Source organism: Camelina sativa, chromosome 11 (genome assembly GCF_030686135.1).
Source record: "Camelina sativa cultivar CO46 ecotype springtype chromosome 11, ASM3068613v1".
Classification (NCBI taxonomy): domain Eukaryota; kingdom Viridiplantae; phylum Streptophyta; class Magnoliopsida; order Brassicales; family Brassicaceae; genus Camelina; species Camelina sativa.
The window spans coordinates 41733124-41751785 of record NC_141890.1 but is presented as its reverse complement, the minus strand read 5'-3'; the positions used below and the strand labels follow the sequence as shown (position 1 = coordinate 41751785).

General features: G+C 29.9%; 3 protein-coding genes and 1 pseudogene across 6 annotated transcripts; 3 read left to right on the top strand and 1 right to left on the bottom strand.

Annotated features, from left to right (window-relative positions):
* Window positions 1-1548: 1548 nt before the first annotated feature.
* LOC104725693 (MADS-box protein AGL72-like) lies at window positions 1549-4339 on the top strand. 3 transcript variants are annotated; one of them, XM_087471721.1, is made up of 8 exons: window positions 1549-1653; window positions 2056-2249; window positions 3155-3239; window positions 3319-3380; window positions 3496-3595; window positions 3717-3758; window positions 3844-3885; window positions 4189-4339. In XM_087471721.1, the coding sequence occupies exons 2-8, from the start codon at window positions 2068-2070 to the stop codon at window positions 4210-4212; spliced, it is 537 nt and encodes a 178-aa protein (XP_087327847.1). In that variant the 5' UTR covers window positions 1549-1653; window positions 2056-2067; the 3' UTR covers window positions 4213-4339. The 3 variants fall into 3 exon arrangements, with proteins under 3 accessions (XP_087327847.1, XP_087327849.1, XP_087327848.1); XM_087471723.1 differs by lacking the exon at window positions 4189-4339 and adding an exon at window positions 1801-1877 and having other exon boundaries at window positions 1618-1653; window positions 3844-4109; XM_087471722.1 differs by lacking the exon at window positions 1549-1653 and adding an exon at window positions 1858-1877.
* On the bottom strand, window positions 4205-6615 carry LOC104725692 (uncharacterized; annotated as a pseudogene). The gene is made up of 4 exons (XR_015570986.1): window positions 6214-6615; window positions 6043-6110; window positions 4980-5939; window positions 4205-4893 (listed from the first exon to the last, which is right to left on the bottom strand). The product of XR_015570986.1 is annotated as an uncharacterized LOC104725692 (transcript).
* A 4627-nt stretch (window positions 6616-11242) lies between these two features.
* On the top strand, window positions 11243-11765 carry LOC109127481 (putative defensin-like protein 270). The gene is made up of 2 exons (XM_019232302.2): window positions 11243-11400; window positions 11546-11765. The coding sequence occupies exons 1-2, from the start codon at window positions 11328-11330 to the stop codon at window positions 11698-11700; spliced, it is 228 nt and encodes a 75-aa protein (XP_019087847.1). The 5' UTR covers window positions 11243-11327; the 3' UTR covers window positions 11701-11765.
* A 6042-nt stretch (window positions 11766-17807) lies between these two features.
* LOC109127483 (putative defensin-like protein 270) lies at window positions 17808-18311 on the top strand. Its single transcript, XM_019232304.2, has 2 exons — window positions 17808-17937; window positions 18081-18311. Exons 1-2 carry the CDS (start codon window positions 17865-17867, stop codon window positions 18224-18226), a joined length of 219 nt encoding a protein of 72 aa, XP_019087849.1. The 5' UTR covers window positions 17808-17864; the 3' UTR covers window positions 18227-18311.
* Window positions 18312-18662: the final 351 nt, after the last annotated feature.

Below are 18662 nucleotides of genomic sequence, written 5' to 3'. Positions count from 1 at the left end.
CATCGTCTTATCTCAAAGCCTTAATTAAAACAAGTCCGTATTTGAACTTTAGTTCGCAAGAAGCTTATTTATATCGTCAAGACCAAATCAAAACGAACAGTTAAAACAAATCTTAGTCTTGATATTGCAGGAAAGTGTAAAATACACGTGGATATGTCGCCTGGTTGCTTATGAAATTACGTCTACTCTATGATGATGATGATGATGATATCGACGTGCCAATCGAAGACGTTGTCCATTTTTCCTTTACATTTTCCATTGATGAATCAAACTTTGGCTAAAACAAAATCTTACTCATTTTGAATTTATAGTCAATACAAAATCTTGCTCGGATCCATATATAGTCTTCCAAATAGATTGCTCAGAGTTAATGAAACTAACAACACCACCTTTGTTTTCTGTACGAATGCAAACAAACAATTCTACTTTTTGATTAAGCAAAATTTTATTTTTGTTTTTTGACTGGGAAACCTAAGAATAATATTAAACTATGTAAAATTTTATTTAAATACCTTTGGTAAAATGTATTAACATGAAAATTAAAATCAAAACATATAGAAAAAATTGGGTTAAGTGAGACTGGAATTTTAAAAAATATTTTAGACCAAATTTTATTTTTGCTAATATCTTCATTTTTTTTCAACCTAACAATAATTAAAATAAAACTCCTAAATTAGTTGCCCAAACTGTAGGAAAGTTGTTTACAAAAATAGTTTTGGACATTAACGATCTAGAAGAACGAGTTAAACAATCAGCCTTCAGATTAGAGGCCCGTAGAATCTTGGAGAGAGTAAAAAGAGGCAAGAAGGCACTAAGAGCCTGGAATTCATCAAAGAGCGTAGAGAAGGCCGACCATTCTTCCGCTAATATCTTCATTTTTATATTATCATATATGCACAGCATGTTGATTCTGTTTCCATTTATTATTTTTAGTATTAATTTATTTTCTGTTATTATGAGCTGTTCACTATCTATGAGCTGTTCAAACAAAAAAAATCACTTGGTGATAACATTCCTCATATTTAAATTTATGCATTAATGATGTTTTCACCATTAAACTTGCAACAATTATTGAAAAACTTTTTTTAACAGAAATCACATACTCGACCTGTTTCAAAATATATAAGACGTTTTTTGGCCTACCAAAAAAAAAAGTTTTGGTTAAAATTATAAAATTAAATAAAATAGTTAATATCTTTCGTTTTATGTTTATATCATTAAAAGCATAACTTAAGTATCTAATTAAAAATAATTTGGTCAATAATAATTGTTTTGCACAATATTAATAATCACAAAATTGTTTAATATAACTTTTTGCATAAAAACTTTAACATTTTTTTCTCAAAACATCCTGTATATATTTTGAAATAAAACAAAATGTCTAAAACCATCCTAGTATAGAGAGAGTTAAAAGTTTCGCAAACTGATTGACCCACACTAGAACCAATTCATCCGGTTCGGTTTAACGAAAAGTTGATTTTACATAGACAGAGAGATACCTCTTAATTAGCTATTTTTCCTTACCTACTGCCTACGTGGGCTAATGGAGAAAAACGTTACCAAATTAAAGAAGGCAGATTCTTTCTTTTTCTTAAACAAATTAAAGAGGTTAGGTTTAGGGCTTGTGGCTGCTGCGCTAAGAGCCTAAGAGAGGTAAACACAAAGGATTTTTGTTAATTGTTGTATGATTTCACTTTCCACCAAATTTTTCTTCTTTTGTCTGATTGCTTTTTCTTTTCCTTCTTGGAGTAAATTATTCCTTATCTATCCAAATTTGTCTTCTTGAATGACTTTTTGAAGCAAATCTCGACAAAACTAGCTCTCAAAAGGGGTTTTGGGAGTTTTCTTTCATTTCTCAGATTTTTCACATTTTCTTGGTAATGTTCTGACACTGATTAATTAATCTTTGAGTTGGTTTTCAATCAAGAAACCAAACCATTTCTGGCTTTTGACTTTTGAAGTCTTTTGAGTTTGTTTTTCTGATCTGCCAGCAAATCTTTTAAATTTAGTTAGGGTTTTTATAAATCCTTTAACAAATCTTGACTGGTTTTGTAGGAAGTAAAGTAAATGGTGAGAGGAAAGATCGAGATCAAGAAGATCGAGAACGTGACAAGCAGACAAGTCACATTTTCAAAGCGAAGGAGTGGTCTCTTTAAGAAGGCTCATGAGCTTTCTGTTCTATGTGATGCTCAAGTCGCAGCTATGATCTTCTCTCAGAAAGGAAGATCATATGAATTCGCAAGCTCCGAGTGAGTATCTTAATTTCAGCTTGACAAATATAATTTACACTAATCTATATACTATTTCAAAACTTTTTTTGTGATGTTGAATATCTTGTCTGATTAGTAGTGTAGTTGAATATTTCTGAACAAATAGTACTTGAGATTTCTTAATATATAGGTAAAAGATTTTGCTTGTACAAGTTGTTAGATTTTCCCAAAATATGCCTCTTTCACATTTCATTTATTTTATTTATCCTATGGTTTTTTTTTGGAAACAATTATCTTTCTGTTTTAACTTCTTGTTCTTTTTTCCATTTATAGTTTCAACTTGAGGTTTATCTTATGAATTAATTAGGGTTTTCAGACATACGGATTATTGAATATTGAGCCTTAATGTACGTTGGAACTCAAAGTGTCAAACTGAAACCCACAAACCATTTGACATATTATTCTATTCGAAGAATGAACTTTTACAATTTAAGAACATATTTAAAATAAAATCAAGTTGTCTATATATGAGATAGTGTTTTGTCAAACCGTTTTTCTATATGAGTGTGTTGATATAGTTCTGAGTCCAAGTTCTAACCCATGCTTCCATGGTCTAGTTAATTAGGTCGGACGACTCACTAAATTAAGTAGCTAGGCATATGGTCGGTTGAGAATGATTTGCATAACAATACATCAATAATAGATAACTTGATTCATATCTAGCTGGTCCTATAGAATCGACACATGCATACATGTCCAACAAATGTCTTGTTCATGATCAATACCAGTATATAAGGCTATATGTCTAGCTAGTATAATAATATCAATATGTGATTATAAAGAGCCATAGATAGAATAAGATTATTAACCATGCGAGAGAGTCTTTACATATTCTTCAAGTAAACCTCACAACCTAATGAAGCCTTTCTTGAGATATGTCTTAGTATCCAGAAGACAATCAAGCGATACGTTGAATATAAGAGAGAATGCTTTGGTGCAGAAACTCACCCCATAGAGCAATACGTGCAGGTTCCTTTTAGTATCATGTCAAACTTAATTTGAAAAATACATCTAGCCACATTTTGGTACAACTATCTTGGGTATGCAGGGACTAAAGAAGGAAACGGTGACAATGGTGAAAAAGATTGAAGTTCTTGAAGTTCATAACCGGTTTGTATCTCAGTGTCACATATGTTTTCTAAATTATTTAAACGATATAACTGAGTTATAAGTGGTTCCTAAGCCTAAAGGAAGTGTGCTAATTTTGATAATGTGGCTTTGTTAGGAAGCTGATGGGGCAAGGTTTGGCGTTTTGTTCGGTGAAAGAACTTCAGGATATAGCCACTCAGATAGAGAAAAGCCTATACATTGTTAGATCAACGAAGGTAAGATATATAAAAGATGCTTTAACAAAAATATATATATAAATGAAATAAGATTATTTCTTTCGATATTATATTGTCCGGCTTAATTTCTTTTGGACTCTATGTCGGTTGATATTGGTAGGCTAAGTTATATGAAGATGAGCTAAAGAAACTAGAAGCCAAGGTTAGAATAATTACAATTTGATTTTGCTTGGATCTTTTGTCCTTTGCCATGAGTTTTTATCGATCTCTCTTCCTTCGAAAATTAGGAGAGGGAACTCAAGGACGAGAGAGTCAGGCTCTGTGGAAAGGTATGAACCATTTGTCCAATTTTTTTCTCTTGTCGGCACCATTTGTCCAATTTCTATACCTATATGTGCATATATATATAGAGTCGTAAATACGTACAAATGGATAATAGTACTCATTGTAACTTGAACCCATTTTCATTCACAAAATCAGTTTTTAACTTATGTACGGAGGGAAATTGGAATATGGCATATTATGCTTTCACAAAAAGAATTTTGTTTTATGACACCACTTATGTATGCAAATTAAGAAAGTAATTTTCTTACCAAAAAAAAATTAAGAAATAATTTATACACTTTTGTCAGGTTGGAGAAAGGCCAATGGCCTAGAAAACATATAAACGATTAATAAAAGGATTCATTCATATTTTGATATGAAAATTAATATAAACACCTATGGCCTGTGGGGAATTACAGAGCTAAATACATATGGCCCAATAAAGAAACTATTCTAATACTTAATTAGTCGCAAATCTTCGGCCCATAAATGATTTGTCTCAGTTCAGACGCTGTTTCGTGAACGAGTGCGTCTATGATCTCCCGCTCAACCTCTGCAAAGATCTCTTCTCCTTCCTCTTCAACCTTGTTCTTCTTCTGTAGAAGGTGGTCAACGTCCATTAAAGCAATCTCTCCAGGAACTTGACAAAACTTATATCTCGCTACAGTCGCGGAACAAAGCTCGCTGATTAGCTCCGATCCATGATTGTTTAGGCGTCTTTCCGCGTAAAACTCGTTCACTAGATCGAACAATAGCCTCCTATTGCATTGAAGAGCCAATGGTCCTGATGGATAATCTCCAAAATACTCTAGTTTGCGAAAAATCGAAGGATCGAGCAGTGTTGTTGTTGGTGAGACATTCCTGGTTCCCGCAAGATTCATTATTCTTGTGATGTAGTCTTTTTCAGAATCGAGTTCAGTGGCTACTTGTGGACTAGTCTTCTCGATTTTGTGTATCAAACTAGAGCAAACGTATGCGTCTTCATTCGATTTCGGTCTATCTCTTTCGTTAATCTTGAAAAAAAAAGGGAATTTATGAGAGCTTGGAAACTTACTAGTGTGAGTTAGAGAAAGAGAGGAACGTGAAACTAAATTATTACCTGTTTCTGAGGAGGTCTTGTGGCAGAGATGTTTTCAAGAACATTTGACTTTGGTATTTTCTTGTGTGAAGGCTTGGCTTTAACGTCTCTTGGTTCTGACAAGATAGTCTCACGCTGTTTGATTCGAATATTGGATGTTGGAGAAGTAGGCTTTATTATGGGACGTTGAGTAGTGAGCCTTGTTTCACTCTCTGCCTTGTTGCATCGGTTGATGGGTTTTAGTTGCCTTTGTTTTACTCTGTTCTGGCTCTGTTTCTCTCCAGTGGCTTTTGACACGGAAACAAGAATCACTGTTGTTGGCTTTGGCTTCTGATGAATGATCTGTTCTTGTCTGAAAGAAGATGAGGAATTAGGTTTACGAGTGGTGCTCTGTTTGTTTTCTTTATTTGAAAACCTGGTTCTTGGTGAGCAAGAAACTGTTGTGTCTCTTCTAAGCTCATGTGGTGGTCTTGCCTCTCTGTTCTTCACCGAGTTTGTTACATCCATACCGACGACTCTTCCAGTGACGACTCTCTCTTTGATTTGTTTTACTATCTGCCTCGCGTAATCTCTCGGACTTCGGTTCTCTTCTTAGTCTTGTTTCATCTCTTTCAGCCTTGAACACCTAAACTCTTCATGCTTATTCTCTTTGTTCAGCTGAAGGGAGAGACGATGAATGTCGAAATCCGATTTTCGAGCAGAAGAGATTCTAGGGCTCACCGGTAAAGATCGTGTGCCTTTATTGGAAAGTCTATGGTTTGTGATACGACTTGATCCATGATGGCTCGACATAGTATGAAGATTTGACAGTGAATCAGTTCTATCAGGAAGAAGATCAAGACCCATTAGTCTAGCCACCAAGTTTGGTGTTTTACTTCCTGGTGAGCTGCATATTTCAGATGAAGATGTGGAACTAACAGTCCCAAGAGCTCTCAGTCTTGAACTCTTTGTCCCTACCTCTGTTCTCACTCTCATGCTTACCTACAATTTCAAAGTCACTACCAAAAAATTTATCTCAACTATAAAATTAAAACACATCAGACAACTTAGCAAAAGTCCATTTGTAAAATTTTTAATGACTTACAGGAATATTCAAACTTTGTTTGTCCTTAAAGGTTGTTAGTGGTAGAGACTCTTCTATTAACTTCAAGCCTGAAAATTTCACAATGACAACACTCACGTTTATTAGTATCTCTGAACCAACTAAATGCTTAGAAAAATCAACTTAAGTTGGGTGAGAAAAGAGAGTACACACCTTTTGACCTTGAAGGAGAATCAATGGTGAGGTGATGATGAGAATGGAAGTAAAAATGTTGAAAATCAAACAAGTGGTGAAAAGCAGCCATGCATCCATTTGCTTTTCTCTTGGACTTAGATGAGGAAAAGATTGCTCCTTCACCGCCACCGCCGTGGCAGTTTCTTCCCATTTGAAGTAAGAAAAAGCTTACACTTTTTTCCTTTTTTTTCTTCACTTCTTTAAGTACACAGAGGTGAAAAAGGGACTGACAAAAAAAAGAGTTTAATGAAGAATGATGGATGAGGATACAAAAAACCAAGGAATGGTTGCTTTTTTTGTTTTTGTTTTTGTAGTTCTTGAGTTTTTTAAATTAGCAGACAAGAGATGTTGGAATTCTCTCTCTTTCTTACATTGGGAATCGAACATGAGGGAAGGTGGTGAAGAATATTTAATGTGACAAGAAATGTGATTTCAAAGAAAGAAGAGGATAGCGAGATAGATAATAAATTACATGGTTTTATGAAACTGTAAAAAATAGTTAGTAAGTAGGAGTAGTAGAATTTATTAGATAACGATGGCCACACTTCATCTCTCTTCTCTATGGAACCAGACAGCTTGAGTGTTTTACAATATCATTCCCACCACACTTCATGTCTCTCTCTCTCTCTCTCTCTCTCTCTCTCTCTCTCTCTCTCTCTCATCTTCTCTTTCAATTTTGTGTTTGTGTTTTCAAGTTATGAACTTCAAAATTATAAAACGAAAACTTTTTTTTAATTTGTTTCCTTATGGATTTTCAAACTCGTGAACCTTCTTTGTGGCTTACGTAACAGAATATTCTCACCATATGTAAGAAGTTTGTTTCATGGTACTACCCGAGATGGTTAGTTAGGTTAATGTACAATGTGAATGACACCACAAGTTTCAACTATTTGTGTAGACCTTCGATGTCTTTATATTTTCTAGGATTTTTGTCTTTTGAGTTTTTCTTTGTTCTGATCCATTTGTTTTCTTTGGGGCACAGTTTTTTTTACACGTATAGTCCGTTTAGATAATACTTCTATCTTTTACTACGCAATGAAAACGATTAAAGAAAATTATCTTTGCCATTTTAAAATATAGTAAGAGAATCATAATGTGATTAGTTCTTTTTGTATTAATGACGAGTTGAGAGCGTTGACGATAATTAAAGTTGTGTCTAGATCGCTTTTAACTTAAAATTTGAATTCTCTTTCCACCCTTTTAGAAATAGCATGATGTTTACTGATCCTAAACAAGTCGTAAATTCATAACCTTACTACTAACTCTCTATTATTAGGATTGGAATTTGAACTTTTCTTTATGCAATATGCATATATATAAATGTTTTGTTTGTTTTTTCCATAGTCATTAATTTTGCCCAAAGTCACATGGTTTTTTCTAGATCATTTTGTTTCTTACACAATTAATACTACCCCATTATCCAAGTCTGTAAATTTACACATATATATACAAGAAGAGCAGCCCCCACCCACATTGCCCGTACTTTAAAAGAGTTTCTAGATTTTATAATAATGGAGTAAATTTTAGTAAAAGATGGAGACGAGATTTCATTTTGTAACTACTAAACTTTTATAGCAAAAAAATATACTAAACTTCTTGTACGTTTGCTTACATTAATCTGCAATAAATCCTTTTTTATAGATCATATTCTATTTGGTGCATAAACTTTAGTTAATCCTTGAACAAATACTAGATTTTAACCCCCGGTACACTACGGGACAATTTTTTAAAAAATAATAACATTTTAATTTTTTTTGTTTTTTATATTTAGTTTGTTTTGTTTAATTAAATAATAATTTTGTTTGGATTGTCAATTATTAGAACAGTAATAAGGGAAATAAATACATAAACATGTAATTTATAAGGTATTATTGGATGAAGTCACAATTTTACCAATGATTTAATTGTTTTACAAAATTTTAATTAAATTACCCTGATTTAATATGTCTAATATTCTTATATTAGTGGTATTGACCAAATAATTAAAGAAAGATTTAACCCGTCTTTCAAAATTGAATTAATAATATTTTATATTTATACTAATGTTAATTCAAACTGTCTTGTTAATAACATGTCCCGCTATATAACAACAAACCGTCATATAAGTGGTTTAACCCATGTTTCAAAACCGTCATATTAGTGGTTTTTGTTGTGTGTTGTGTTTTGTTTGTGAAGTTGATATTTATACATGGAAAGTGATTGATGAGCAAGGAGTTTACGATCCGTAGTAATAAAAGAGAGATTTTAGTGTTTTCTTATTTGAGTTGATAACATTATCGCAGAATAATATTCAGTTTCTTAACACGGTATATATTATATTAAATATTTTTCTTGATGCTAAAGTTGAATATACCCGATTATTGAGTCTCTAAAGTTGGGTTCTCGTTTTTATGAACTTTATTAACGTTATAATAATTATTGCGATTGTAATCATTTGTTACTCAAACTCGGCTGTGTCATTTAAATTTAAGAGATCATACTGTCTCTAAAGATCTATTAAAATAGGTTTAGAGATTTTTATGGGATTAAAAAATTAATGGGTATAATTGTTTTTGAAAAAATCGAAATGTATAGATGTTGTCAAGCTATTTATGGCAATAAATGTATCAAATTAGGTCGATTTAAATAGTTCCATTAAATGAGTTTTCAGAAATTGTTATTTTAGGAAAATAATCAGGAGTTAATGTTGTAAATAAAACAAATTAAATAATCAAAACTTCAATGTCATAATACAAAATGTACTTAAAAATAATAATATAGATTGAACCAAGATAACTTGAACGACCGAACGTTATTTATCTAACACATTGATTTTTTTATTATTATTGCTATATAACCTTTTTATCATCCATTAAGTGTTTGGAAACTTTCACACGGATTTTTTAAATATTACCCCATTTAAAATAAAAGAAAACTTAAGAAATTTGATGTATATATACGAGTTTAAACATTTTCAGCTATAACATAGAATGTTTATAAACATTTAGTTTTAAACATTTTCTTTCAAAGTAAGAAAAACATTCATATTAGATAGATACTCGTAATTTCCCTAAATCAAATACCTTATAAAATCAATGTGGCATGATGACTACTTAAATTATATGCTTAATACAAAGAATCAAACATGATTTAACAACCGATCTACAGTGAGTTTAGCCAAGTTGATTATCGAAACTGTTTTTTTTATTTGAATGGTCGGAGGAGACTCATGGACATTAATTAGCATGAAACAAACTTGTGCAAAGCTGAGGCGTCCACGTAGCAAACTTCTCAACCCATCATAAAGGTATGAAATTCCGGCTACCTTTGATCCGCAAACTTGAGACAATTTGTCAACTTCGTCTCTGATTTGTTTGTCATAAGCTTTTTACATGATTTCTCTAATGGCAATGTAACTATTGTGCTAGATCTGGAAGTAAGTTTCTGGGAATAAAGTTGTAGCAATAAAAGAAACTAGATTTTAATTAATATCGTGAAACAATTTTTAAAAATAATTATTAAGAAAACATATGTTTTTTTTGTGTTTTTTTTTTAATATTTAGATTCTATAGATGAGTTGTATTTGAAATAAAACTAAGATATTTTGTGTTTTTTTTGTGAAGATTGGTATAAAACCTCTCGTTAACTCATTTGAAATAAAACTAAATTATTTTGTGTATTTTTGTAGACTAATCCGTAAAAAACTGTATACTCATATTTATGTAAACTCTAACAAGCTCCATAACATGATCTGCAACAAATTTTTTTTAATAAGTTAAAAGTATCTAGAATATTTAAATTATGTATACTAATTTCTTTTAGAATTATTCTATGTATGTATTTGGATATTACAAATAATAATTTCAAATTTTAATATTTATTTAATGGCAAGGGTTTGACTATGTAAATCATGCAAATGAAAGGTTACTTTACCAAATGTACTTCCGAATTAATAACAGGGGGAATGAATTTTAGTTTTAATGTTTTAGACAATAAATTCATACAGCCATTAAAAGGATTATCTTATATTTATTTATAATCAATTTTAATACATTAGGTTCGAATGACAAGCAACAAAATGTCATAGGCTTGTTTACTCACAACTAAAAATAAAATTTATAATAAAAAATTAAACGTCTAAATTAGAAAATAAATATTTTATATTGCGCATTGTCTATACAATATATTATTATTAAATAAATATTTCATACAATTTTGCACCTATTGTTTAATACAACTCATGCTAGATCTTCTATTGTTTTGATTTTAATCAGTTATGATTTTATTTAATCCAAGTTGAGGCAAGTAAATTGAAAATGATATTATGATGCAATATTTTTGTGACACCCCGGTTTCAAAGACTTGCGGAGGGGCTTAAAAGAATTAATTCGGCCACCTATATCATCAAAATGCACTTATCTTTTCGATCAAGGGTCCTAAGAAAACTCGATAGTTAAGTGTGATTGAGCTGAAGTAGTTTCAGGATGGGTGACCTTTCAGAAAGTGATTGTCAAAATTGTGCGAGTGAGGACAAAACACAAGGAAAAATCATGTGGTGATTTGTATGGATGGTAAACAAGTCTTTAAAACCTCTCGGACGTAGCAAACAGGTCGTCGGATATGGATGGACTCATTAGTCTGATGAGAGGACGTGGGACACATTAAAAGACGGACCTATGAACTGGAATTGGACATTAAACCCACTAAAACGTGACGGTCAGAACGTTTTAATATATATATATATCATTTAATATTTTACTTAAACCGTATAAAAACATATATTGTCAATCATATTCAGTTGGGATATTTTTAGAGACAAAACATACAAGTACGTGACTTCAAAGGTTCACAAAATATTTTTAGTCAAACAAAATCAATGTAATTAAGATTTTTTTACGATTTTTGTTGAAAAAATCAATGTAACTAAGGTCAACAAAATCTTAAGTCAAACAAAATTTATATGGTATTATTACTAACGTTTGAAAATTCATCTATAAAAGGACAATCAACTCTCTTTTTACTTATCCACTAAGTGGTTTTACAAAATATTTCATATAGTAATTCTATTGAACAAAAAAAAGAAGTAATTCTATTGTAGACTTGTTTATAGAAAGATGATGCCTTCAAAGTCTCATTTCGTTGCTCTTTTCTTGATCATTTCTCTCATTGTTAATGTTCAATCTATTCGTAAGTTTTTGTTTTTGTATCTTAATGATGTGCATATTTTTTCAGTATACATATAATTATCATCATTTTATAATTAATGCAATTATTATAAATCTTATGACAATTATATGTAATTATTATATTTCTAATTTGATTAATTTTACAGGGATTATGAATGATTCAGAAGATTGTAAATACAAAGGACCATGTCACAAGAGGGAAGATTGTTTCCAAAGATGTGGACTAAAAGCACCTTCTCATGGTGCTTTGTGTGTACCTTCAGGAAACAATCTGGAACGTGTATGTTGTTGTCTTTATTAATATGAAACTGAATATGATTGACAAAGTTCAATAAGGTTTAAATAAGATATTATATCATCTCTACATATATTGTTTCATATTATTATATTTTCAAATTTACATGTCTTAATATAGATTAAAGATAATACAATCAGAACTAACTAAAATTAAAAGAACAGGAGATCTAACATGAGTTATACTAAACAATAGGTGAAAAGTACGAAATATATGTGTTTTACAACTTATACATTTTTTTTTGTAATTTCATGTTTAGTTTCAAATAAACAATTTTATGATATTTTTTGTTTGCATACCAACCCAATATATGAAAATCAAATATGAATAAGACTTAATAAATGTAGAGCTGTAAATTTTCTGTCACAATTCAATATATAAAAAATATGTTTCTGAAAATAAATAATAGAGAACACCAGAAGTAAAATTAGGGGATCATATTCAATTAATACATTTAAAAGGTAAGATTTCTGACTGATTTTAAAATCAGTTTTATTAATTGTTTTCAATATTTTTGTTATCGTATTTTATTAGAATCTGAACCCATCATATTTGTTTGGTTTTATCTGAAATTATCATATTATAAATGATGATATTATAGACATAATTCTCATCTAGTAACTGTAACACCATATAAATATGCACCAGAGCAGATACATTTACCATAATCTTAAGAGTACGTAAGTCGGTAACTATGTAAGTAAGGAGGGCACTATGTTAAATATTATTTAGGGTTTTTGAGGATCAATCAAATCTATCGACTTCAGATAATGGAAACATCAAGAAGATTTGAAAGCGATAGTGATAGAACCTCTCCTTAAAATTCAAAAATTAAAAAGAATCCCACTTGGAGGACCTAGAAAGGGATATATGTGTATCAGAGAGTCCTTCTCATAGTTAAGACCGATGAGTCACACACAATCACAGTTGAAATTGAGTTATAAGGACCACATTTTACTTAAAATATTTCATTGTTTGATGAGTATTATATAAAGTTTTTGGAGGATGGTCATCGTTGTGGGGGCAGAGCATGATTTGTCTTGTTGCTTCTACAGTGTCTCAATAGTAGAATGGTTGTTTTTGTAGGAAAGTTAGTATTTAGAGTATTGTCGACGGCAAATGAAGATAAAAGTTTCTATCACTGTACGCAGGGGCGGATCTACGTACATATGGGGTGGGGCAAGTGCCCCATGCTAATAATAAAATATTTCTGATTTACGGTTGTTTAATTATCTCTCATAGCTTATTTGGTAGTTAAGTGCCCCATGTAGTTTCTTAGGTAACAAGTTGGAAACTACTCTTTGAACTTATTGGTTGCTTTTTTTGTGTGTTTCTTTCCAACGTACGATCAATGTTGTCCTATTTAGTACCGAATGTTTTCCTATTATTTTTTAAAAATCAATTAAATTTTATTTTTCTACTTTTTTCTCAACAACTATCCTTCTTTTACTACTGTATATTTGTTAAAATATTACAAAATTAGTAAATTAGTATAACATACTATCGCTTTTTGTAATTTATCTTATATACAAAGAGTTTAAACTATTTCACAAAAATATAAAGAGTTTAAATATGTATAAATAATATATCTTTAGATATAATTTCATTCTAAATATATTTACTATGCAATTTAAATATATTTAAAAACAAAATAAAATTAAAATTTAAATTATTATATTTAATATTTATTTTATATATTTAATATTATTAATAATAAATGATTTGTGCCCCATATAAGTTTTGGTTCTGGATCGGCCACTGACTGTACGTACCGCAGGTTTGCGACATGGTCCTAACAATAAACACTAGATTAAGACTGTGCTAGAGCACGGATTGAAATTTATTTTATTTACATTGTAATTTTTTTATAAAATATAATTTATATGATTGTTTTTAAAAGTTTTTTTGGATAAAATATTATGCAATAAAATCATATGTTAAATATGATGACTTGAAAAAGACACTTATTTTGTAAGTTTTATATTGTTAATGATTCTAGATAAGTGTCGTGCTATAACACTGGTTAAATTTTATTTTATACAAAATTTTGTATATTGTCTATTTTAAAATAAAATTTTAATATGTTGTATTAGTTTATGTACGTGAAGTTATTTTAACAATGTATATTCTATCTCATGACTTGAATGTCATTATAAGACATAATTTTGTGAATTTGGTTTTTAAAAAGCGAATTCTTATATTATGAGTAATTTAATATATTGTTATATTTTTTGTTTTAATATACTTGGTTTTTTGAAATTCTTTCATATTATAGTGACATATTATTGATGTTGCTATAACAAACCAATTTAGAGTGTTTATAGTTTCTAACTTTAATATCGAGTTTCAATATTTTAAAAATATTTCAAAATAAATTATTTAAAGTTTATAATATTATATAAAATTATAAAATTCAACAAAAAAGTATGAAATTGAATTTAAATATTCAAATTTTGACCCGTTACTCAGTAAAATTTTTAATTCAATAGATATTATTTTTAAAGAATAATCTTAATAAAAATTGAATATTTTATAGATTGAATTATTTATATTTGTTCTTAAAAATTCAACTTATGGTATATCCGGAAATAAAAATATTTTTTAATTACAATAAATAATATGATAATTTATTTGTTTCACAAAATAAACTCATATATATAAATGAGAGGTGAAGTGTAATAATAATTAACAAATTAATATGTTAAGTTAGATATCAAATGATTTTATTTGATGAATAATTTAATAAAGGAAAATAATATGGTAAGTTAGATGATATCATATTATTTGTTTCACAAAATAGACTCATATATATAAATGAGAGGTGAATTGTAATAATAATTAACAAATTAATATGTTAAGTTAGATATCAAATGATTTTATTTGATGAATAATTTAATAAAGGAAATTAATATGGTAAGTTAGATGATATCAAATGATTCTTTAGAATATTCTCTTTAAGATTTTTGTAAACAATAAATCCAAACTACACAAACAATATAAAACTTAATCTATAACCTATTTGTAACCAATTTATTAAAATTATATAGTTTACAAAACAATGTTGTGTATTTCCGTTTTATTATATAGGAGATTTTCGCCATTTTCGCGTTTCTATAAACATTTAAATAAACATATATATACACATACCAAATTCCTAGTGTCCATGTTTCCCAATTGAATTATCAAAAATAAATGAAGAAATTGAATGAACGAAGAGACATCATTATTGATTATGATTTTGTTTCCTTACGACGTTTTAATTTGATGGGATGCAAAATTTGGAACCATATGCTTCATTTTGATTTGATCTCGTCAGAAAAATAAAATGGAAATGGTATATTATATATGAGGGAACGCAATGATAGATTTTAATTTAATGCTTTTGTTTTGAAACGCCAAAGTCTTACAAAATCACAGTTTTTTGTTTTATGGGATTTTTCTTGTTTTTTTCAAATTCATGAATGTATAAAGAAAGACAAAAAACAAAGACAATAAAACAGCATGAAATGGAATCGTAAGGGTAGTACATCAATGATATAGTAAAACCATTACCTCTCGAAGAAGCGTTCGCCCTAGCCGTCACCTAAGAATTTTTCTCTGATAGCCGGCGATGGGTGGCTTCCACAGCACCATCGTCGGTTCCAGTTTCTTCTCGTTTTAGGTTGTCCGTGTTTGTTTTCCTAGATTTGTCAATCCTAAGTTAAGTCGTCTCCACCCTTTGTCCCTTCCTCTCGATGGTGATAGTTCTTTCCGGCGTGGTGACTATCTCGGAGGACTGGTGGCCGATTGGTGATGTTCGAAAGTGGATCTATTCCCCGGTGGCTCCCTCTCGTCCCTCTGATCTGGTCTGGGAGGTTTCAGGTTCCCGATCTGGTTCTATTGCCTCGACATTCTAGCTCATCGGCTCTGTTCTCGTTTGATTGTGAGTCAGTAGTGACTTGTCGCATGCTCCGGTTGCTTTAAAGGTGATTATGAAGAACTTTTTCTTGGATTTTGTATGCTTTGCGGTGGAACTGTCTCGTCTGAGGCTTGTTTTTAGTCAGCTTCTTGTATCCCTGAATTCGCTTTGAAGGTCTCTTTGGTTTTGTGACAACGGCCTCATTGTTTTTGGGTTCCTCCTCCTTTGGTTGTGTTGAGTGACTTGGCTTTGGTTTTTAGTTTGTTTGATCGCTTAGGTTTTCACTATTTAGGACAGTCTAATCGTTGGTTTAGGCTAGATTTTTGGATTTAGAGATCCTTAATCTACGGGTTGGCCTTTTTGTGCAATCCGGTATCAGCTCTTTTGTGGCCTCTCTTCTCTGATTTGGTTGTTAGCCTGGTTGACTTGTTCTGCTTCGGTAATCTGTGTTGGCTTTTGCTTGTGGTTAGTCTCTGTTTGCCCTTCCATGGCTGAGTATTCAATCGGGTTCCTCTTATTGCAATTGTGGATGGTTCAATTTACCCACTTGTTTGGGTTTCCTCCGGTTTTGCTAGAAGGTTGGTTTGGTCGTCTTCCTTGAGCTAGTGCGTTCATCTTCCTTTGTCAAATTCTCTGTCAGGTTCCGCGATTCGTTCTACTTCAACAACCCTTCTCCATATTTCTCTTGTTTGGGCTTTTTTGGGACTCTACCATTAGTGGCTCCTCAGGTTCCGTAGCTTGCTTTTCTGTTTAAGTTTCCCTTGTTTGGGTGTAGTTTCCCTCTTTTGGGCTTTAGTTTCTGGGGATATCTCCTTTTTTCTCCAGCTTAGTATTCAAAAATGCATCCCACCCTTGTAGTTCACAATCGTATTTTATAATGAAAATTCTTCAGACGAAAAAAAAAAAAAAGAAATCGTAAGGGTAGTTAGAGTAAGATAAGACATTATAAATGTAACCATTACTGCATATGAATTATTATATGATGCCAAGACACAACTAGGGAATTTAAGGCAAAAATGACACTTTTGAGGTTTTATTACTTGTTAATACTGCCAATTTTAAAGACTCCCAAAAATTCAGCGTATCTAGTCCTCAATCCTAAATAATGTATAGAAAATTAATTAAAATACTATTCTAAAAATTTTAAAGTAAGGTAATAAAATATTAAATCATTTTTTTAGAACTGTTTAAGAAATATTTGTTTTGGTGTATTTTGTTCAAAAATATTTCTTTCATCTATCCATCTTCAAAAATTTCCCCTATTAAATATTTAAATTTATAAAATTTTATAAAGTTATAATAGTAACTACTTCTGGAACACTGGATTCAAATATTTATTTATCTTATAATTATTTTTCATACATTAGGTTTGCATGACAAGCAACAAAATGTCATAGGCTTGCTTATTTAAAATTAAACGTAAATTTAAAGTAAAAATTAATGTATGAATTGAAGAGTAGTTGTTTTATATTGTGCATTGTCGTTTAATAGCTTTTTAAAAAAGTTTATACTGCCTATAGAATATTATATAAATATTCCATATAATTCTGCACCTACTTTTTAATATAACTCATTTTTATATCTTCTGCTTTTGTTTTGTTTTAGTTATTTTTGTTTTATTTAATCTGGGACATGTAAGTTGAAAATAATAATATTGAACAATATATATATATATATATACATATATGATGTAATAATTTATTTAAACCATATGAAACATATATTGTCAATCATATTCAGTTGCATATTTTTAGAGATAACAACATACAAGTACTTGGCTTCCAAAAGATTCACACAAAAATTTAAGTCAAACCAAATTTTAAAACCACTTATAAAATTAAGTAAATTAAAATAAATATTAAAAAAATTGTAAGCCTTTATATGACCAAAGATTTTGTTGAAACAATCAATGTTACTAAGAGGATTTGGTAGGAATTTAAAATTTAAAATTTTGAAAGATTTGAATGAGTTTTTAGAATATTTGATTATTTTTTTTAGAGTTTTTAGAGATTTTTAAAAATCATCAATTGAATAACAGATGATTTTAAAAATATTCTAAAATCTTTTAAAATGATATGTTCAATACCTCTAAGGTAAAAAAAATCTTAAGTCATAAAATTTTATGGTATAGAATAAATTTGATGTAAAATTTTATATGGTATTATTTACATATTCAGCTATAAAAGAACAGTCAATTCTCTTTTAATTCATTAAGTCTAAGTGGTTTTACATAATATTTCATAGTAGTTTATTGTGGTTTTTTGTAAGAAAGATGGCATCTTCAAAGTCTCATTTTGTTGCTTTTCTCTTGATCATTTCTCTCATTGTTAACGTTCAATCTATTCGTAAGTTTTTGTTTTCATATACTAAAAATGTGCATATTCTACAGTATATACATATGACTATCATAATTTTATAAAAGAATTATTAAAAAATCTTATGATAATTATACATAATTATTATATTTCTAATTTGATTAATTTTACAGGAATTATGGACGATTCAAGTGATTGTACGTTTAAAGGACCATGTCATAGGAGAGAAGATTGTTACAAAAGATGTGGAGTGAAACCACCTTCTCATGCTGCTTTGTGTGTACCTTTTGGAGATCAACTTGTATGTTGTTGCTTCTAATAATATGTAGGCAACTGAATATGATTGACAATTACATATATATGTTCAATACAATTTTAAAAAAATATTATATCATTTACACATATTGTTTCATATTATGAAATTTTCAATTTACATATCCCAAGATGGATTAAATTTAATTTAATATTAACTAAATATAATTAAAATAATAGATCAAGTGGTTACACCACCACCTCTACGACCAATCCCAACGGAGTTCGACTCTGCTAAGTCGCGTTACCCCGCGTAATAGGAATTGACTATTGATCGAGTCTTGTCGATTCAATAATAATAACAAAAATAATCTAACATGATTTATACTTAACAATAGTAAAAATGTATGAATTTTTTTTTATATAATTGACACGTTTAATTTTTAAAAATTAAAAATCCATGTTTAGTTTTAAATAAATAAGTCTATGGTATTGTTTTCTTG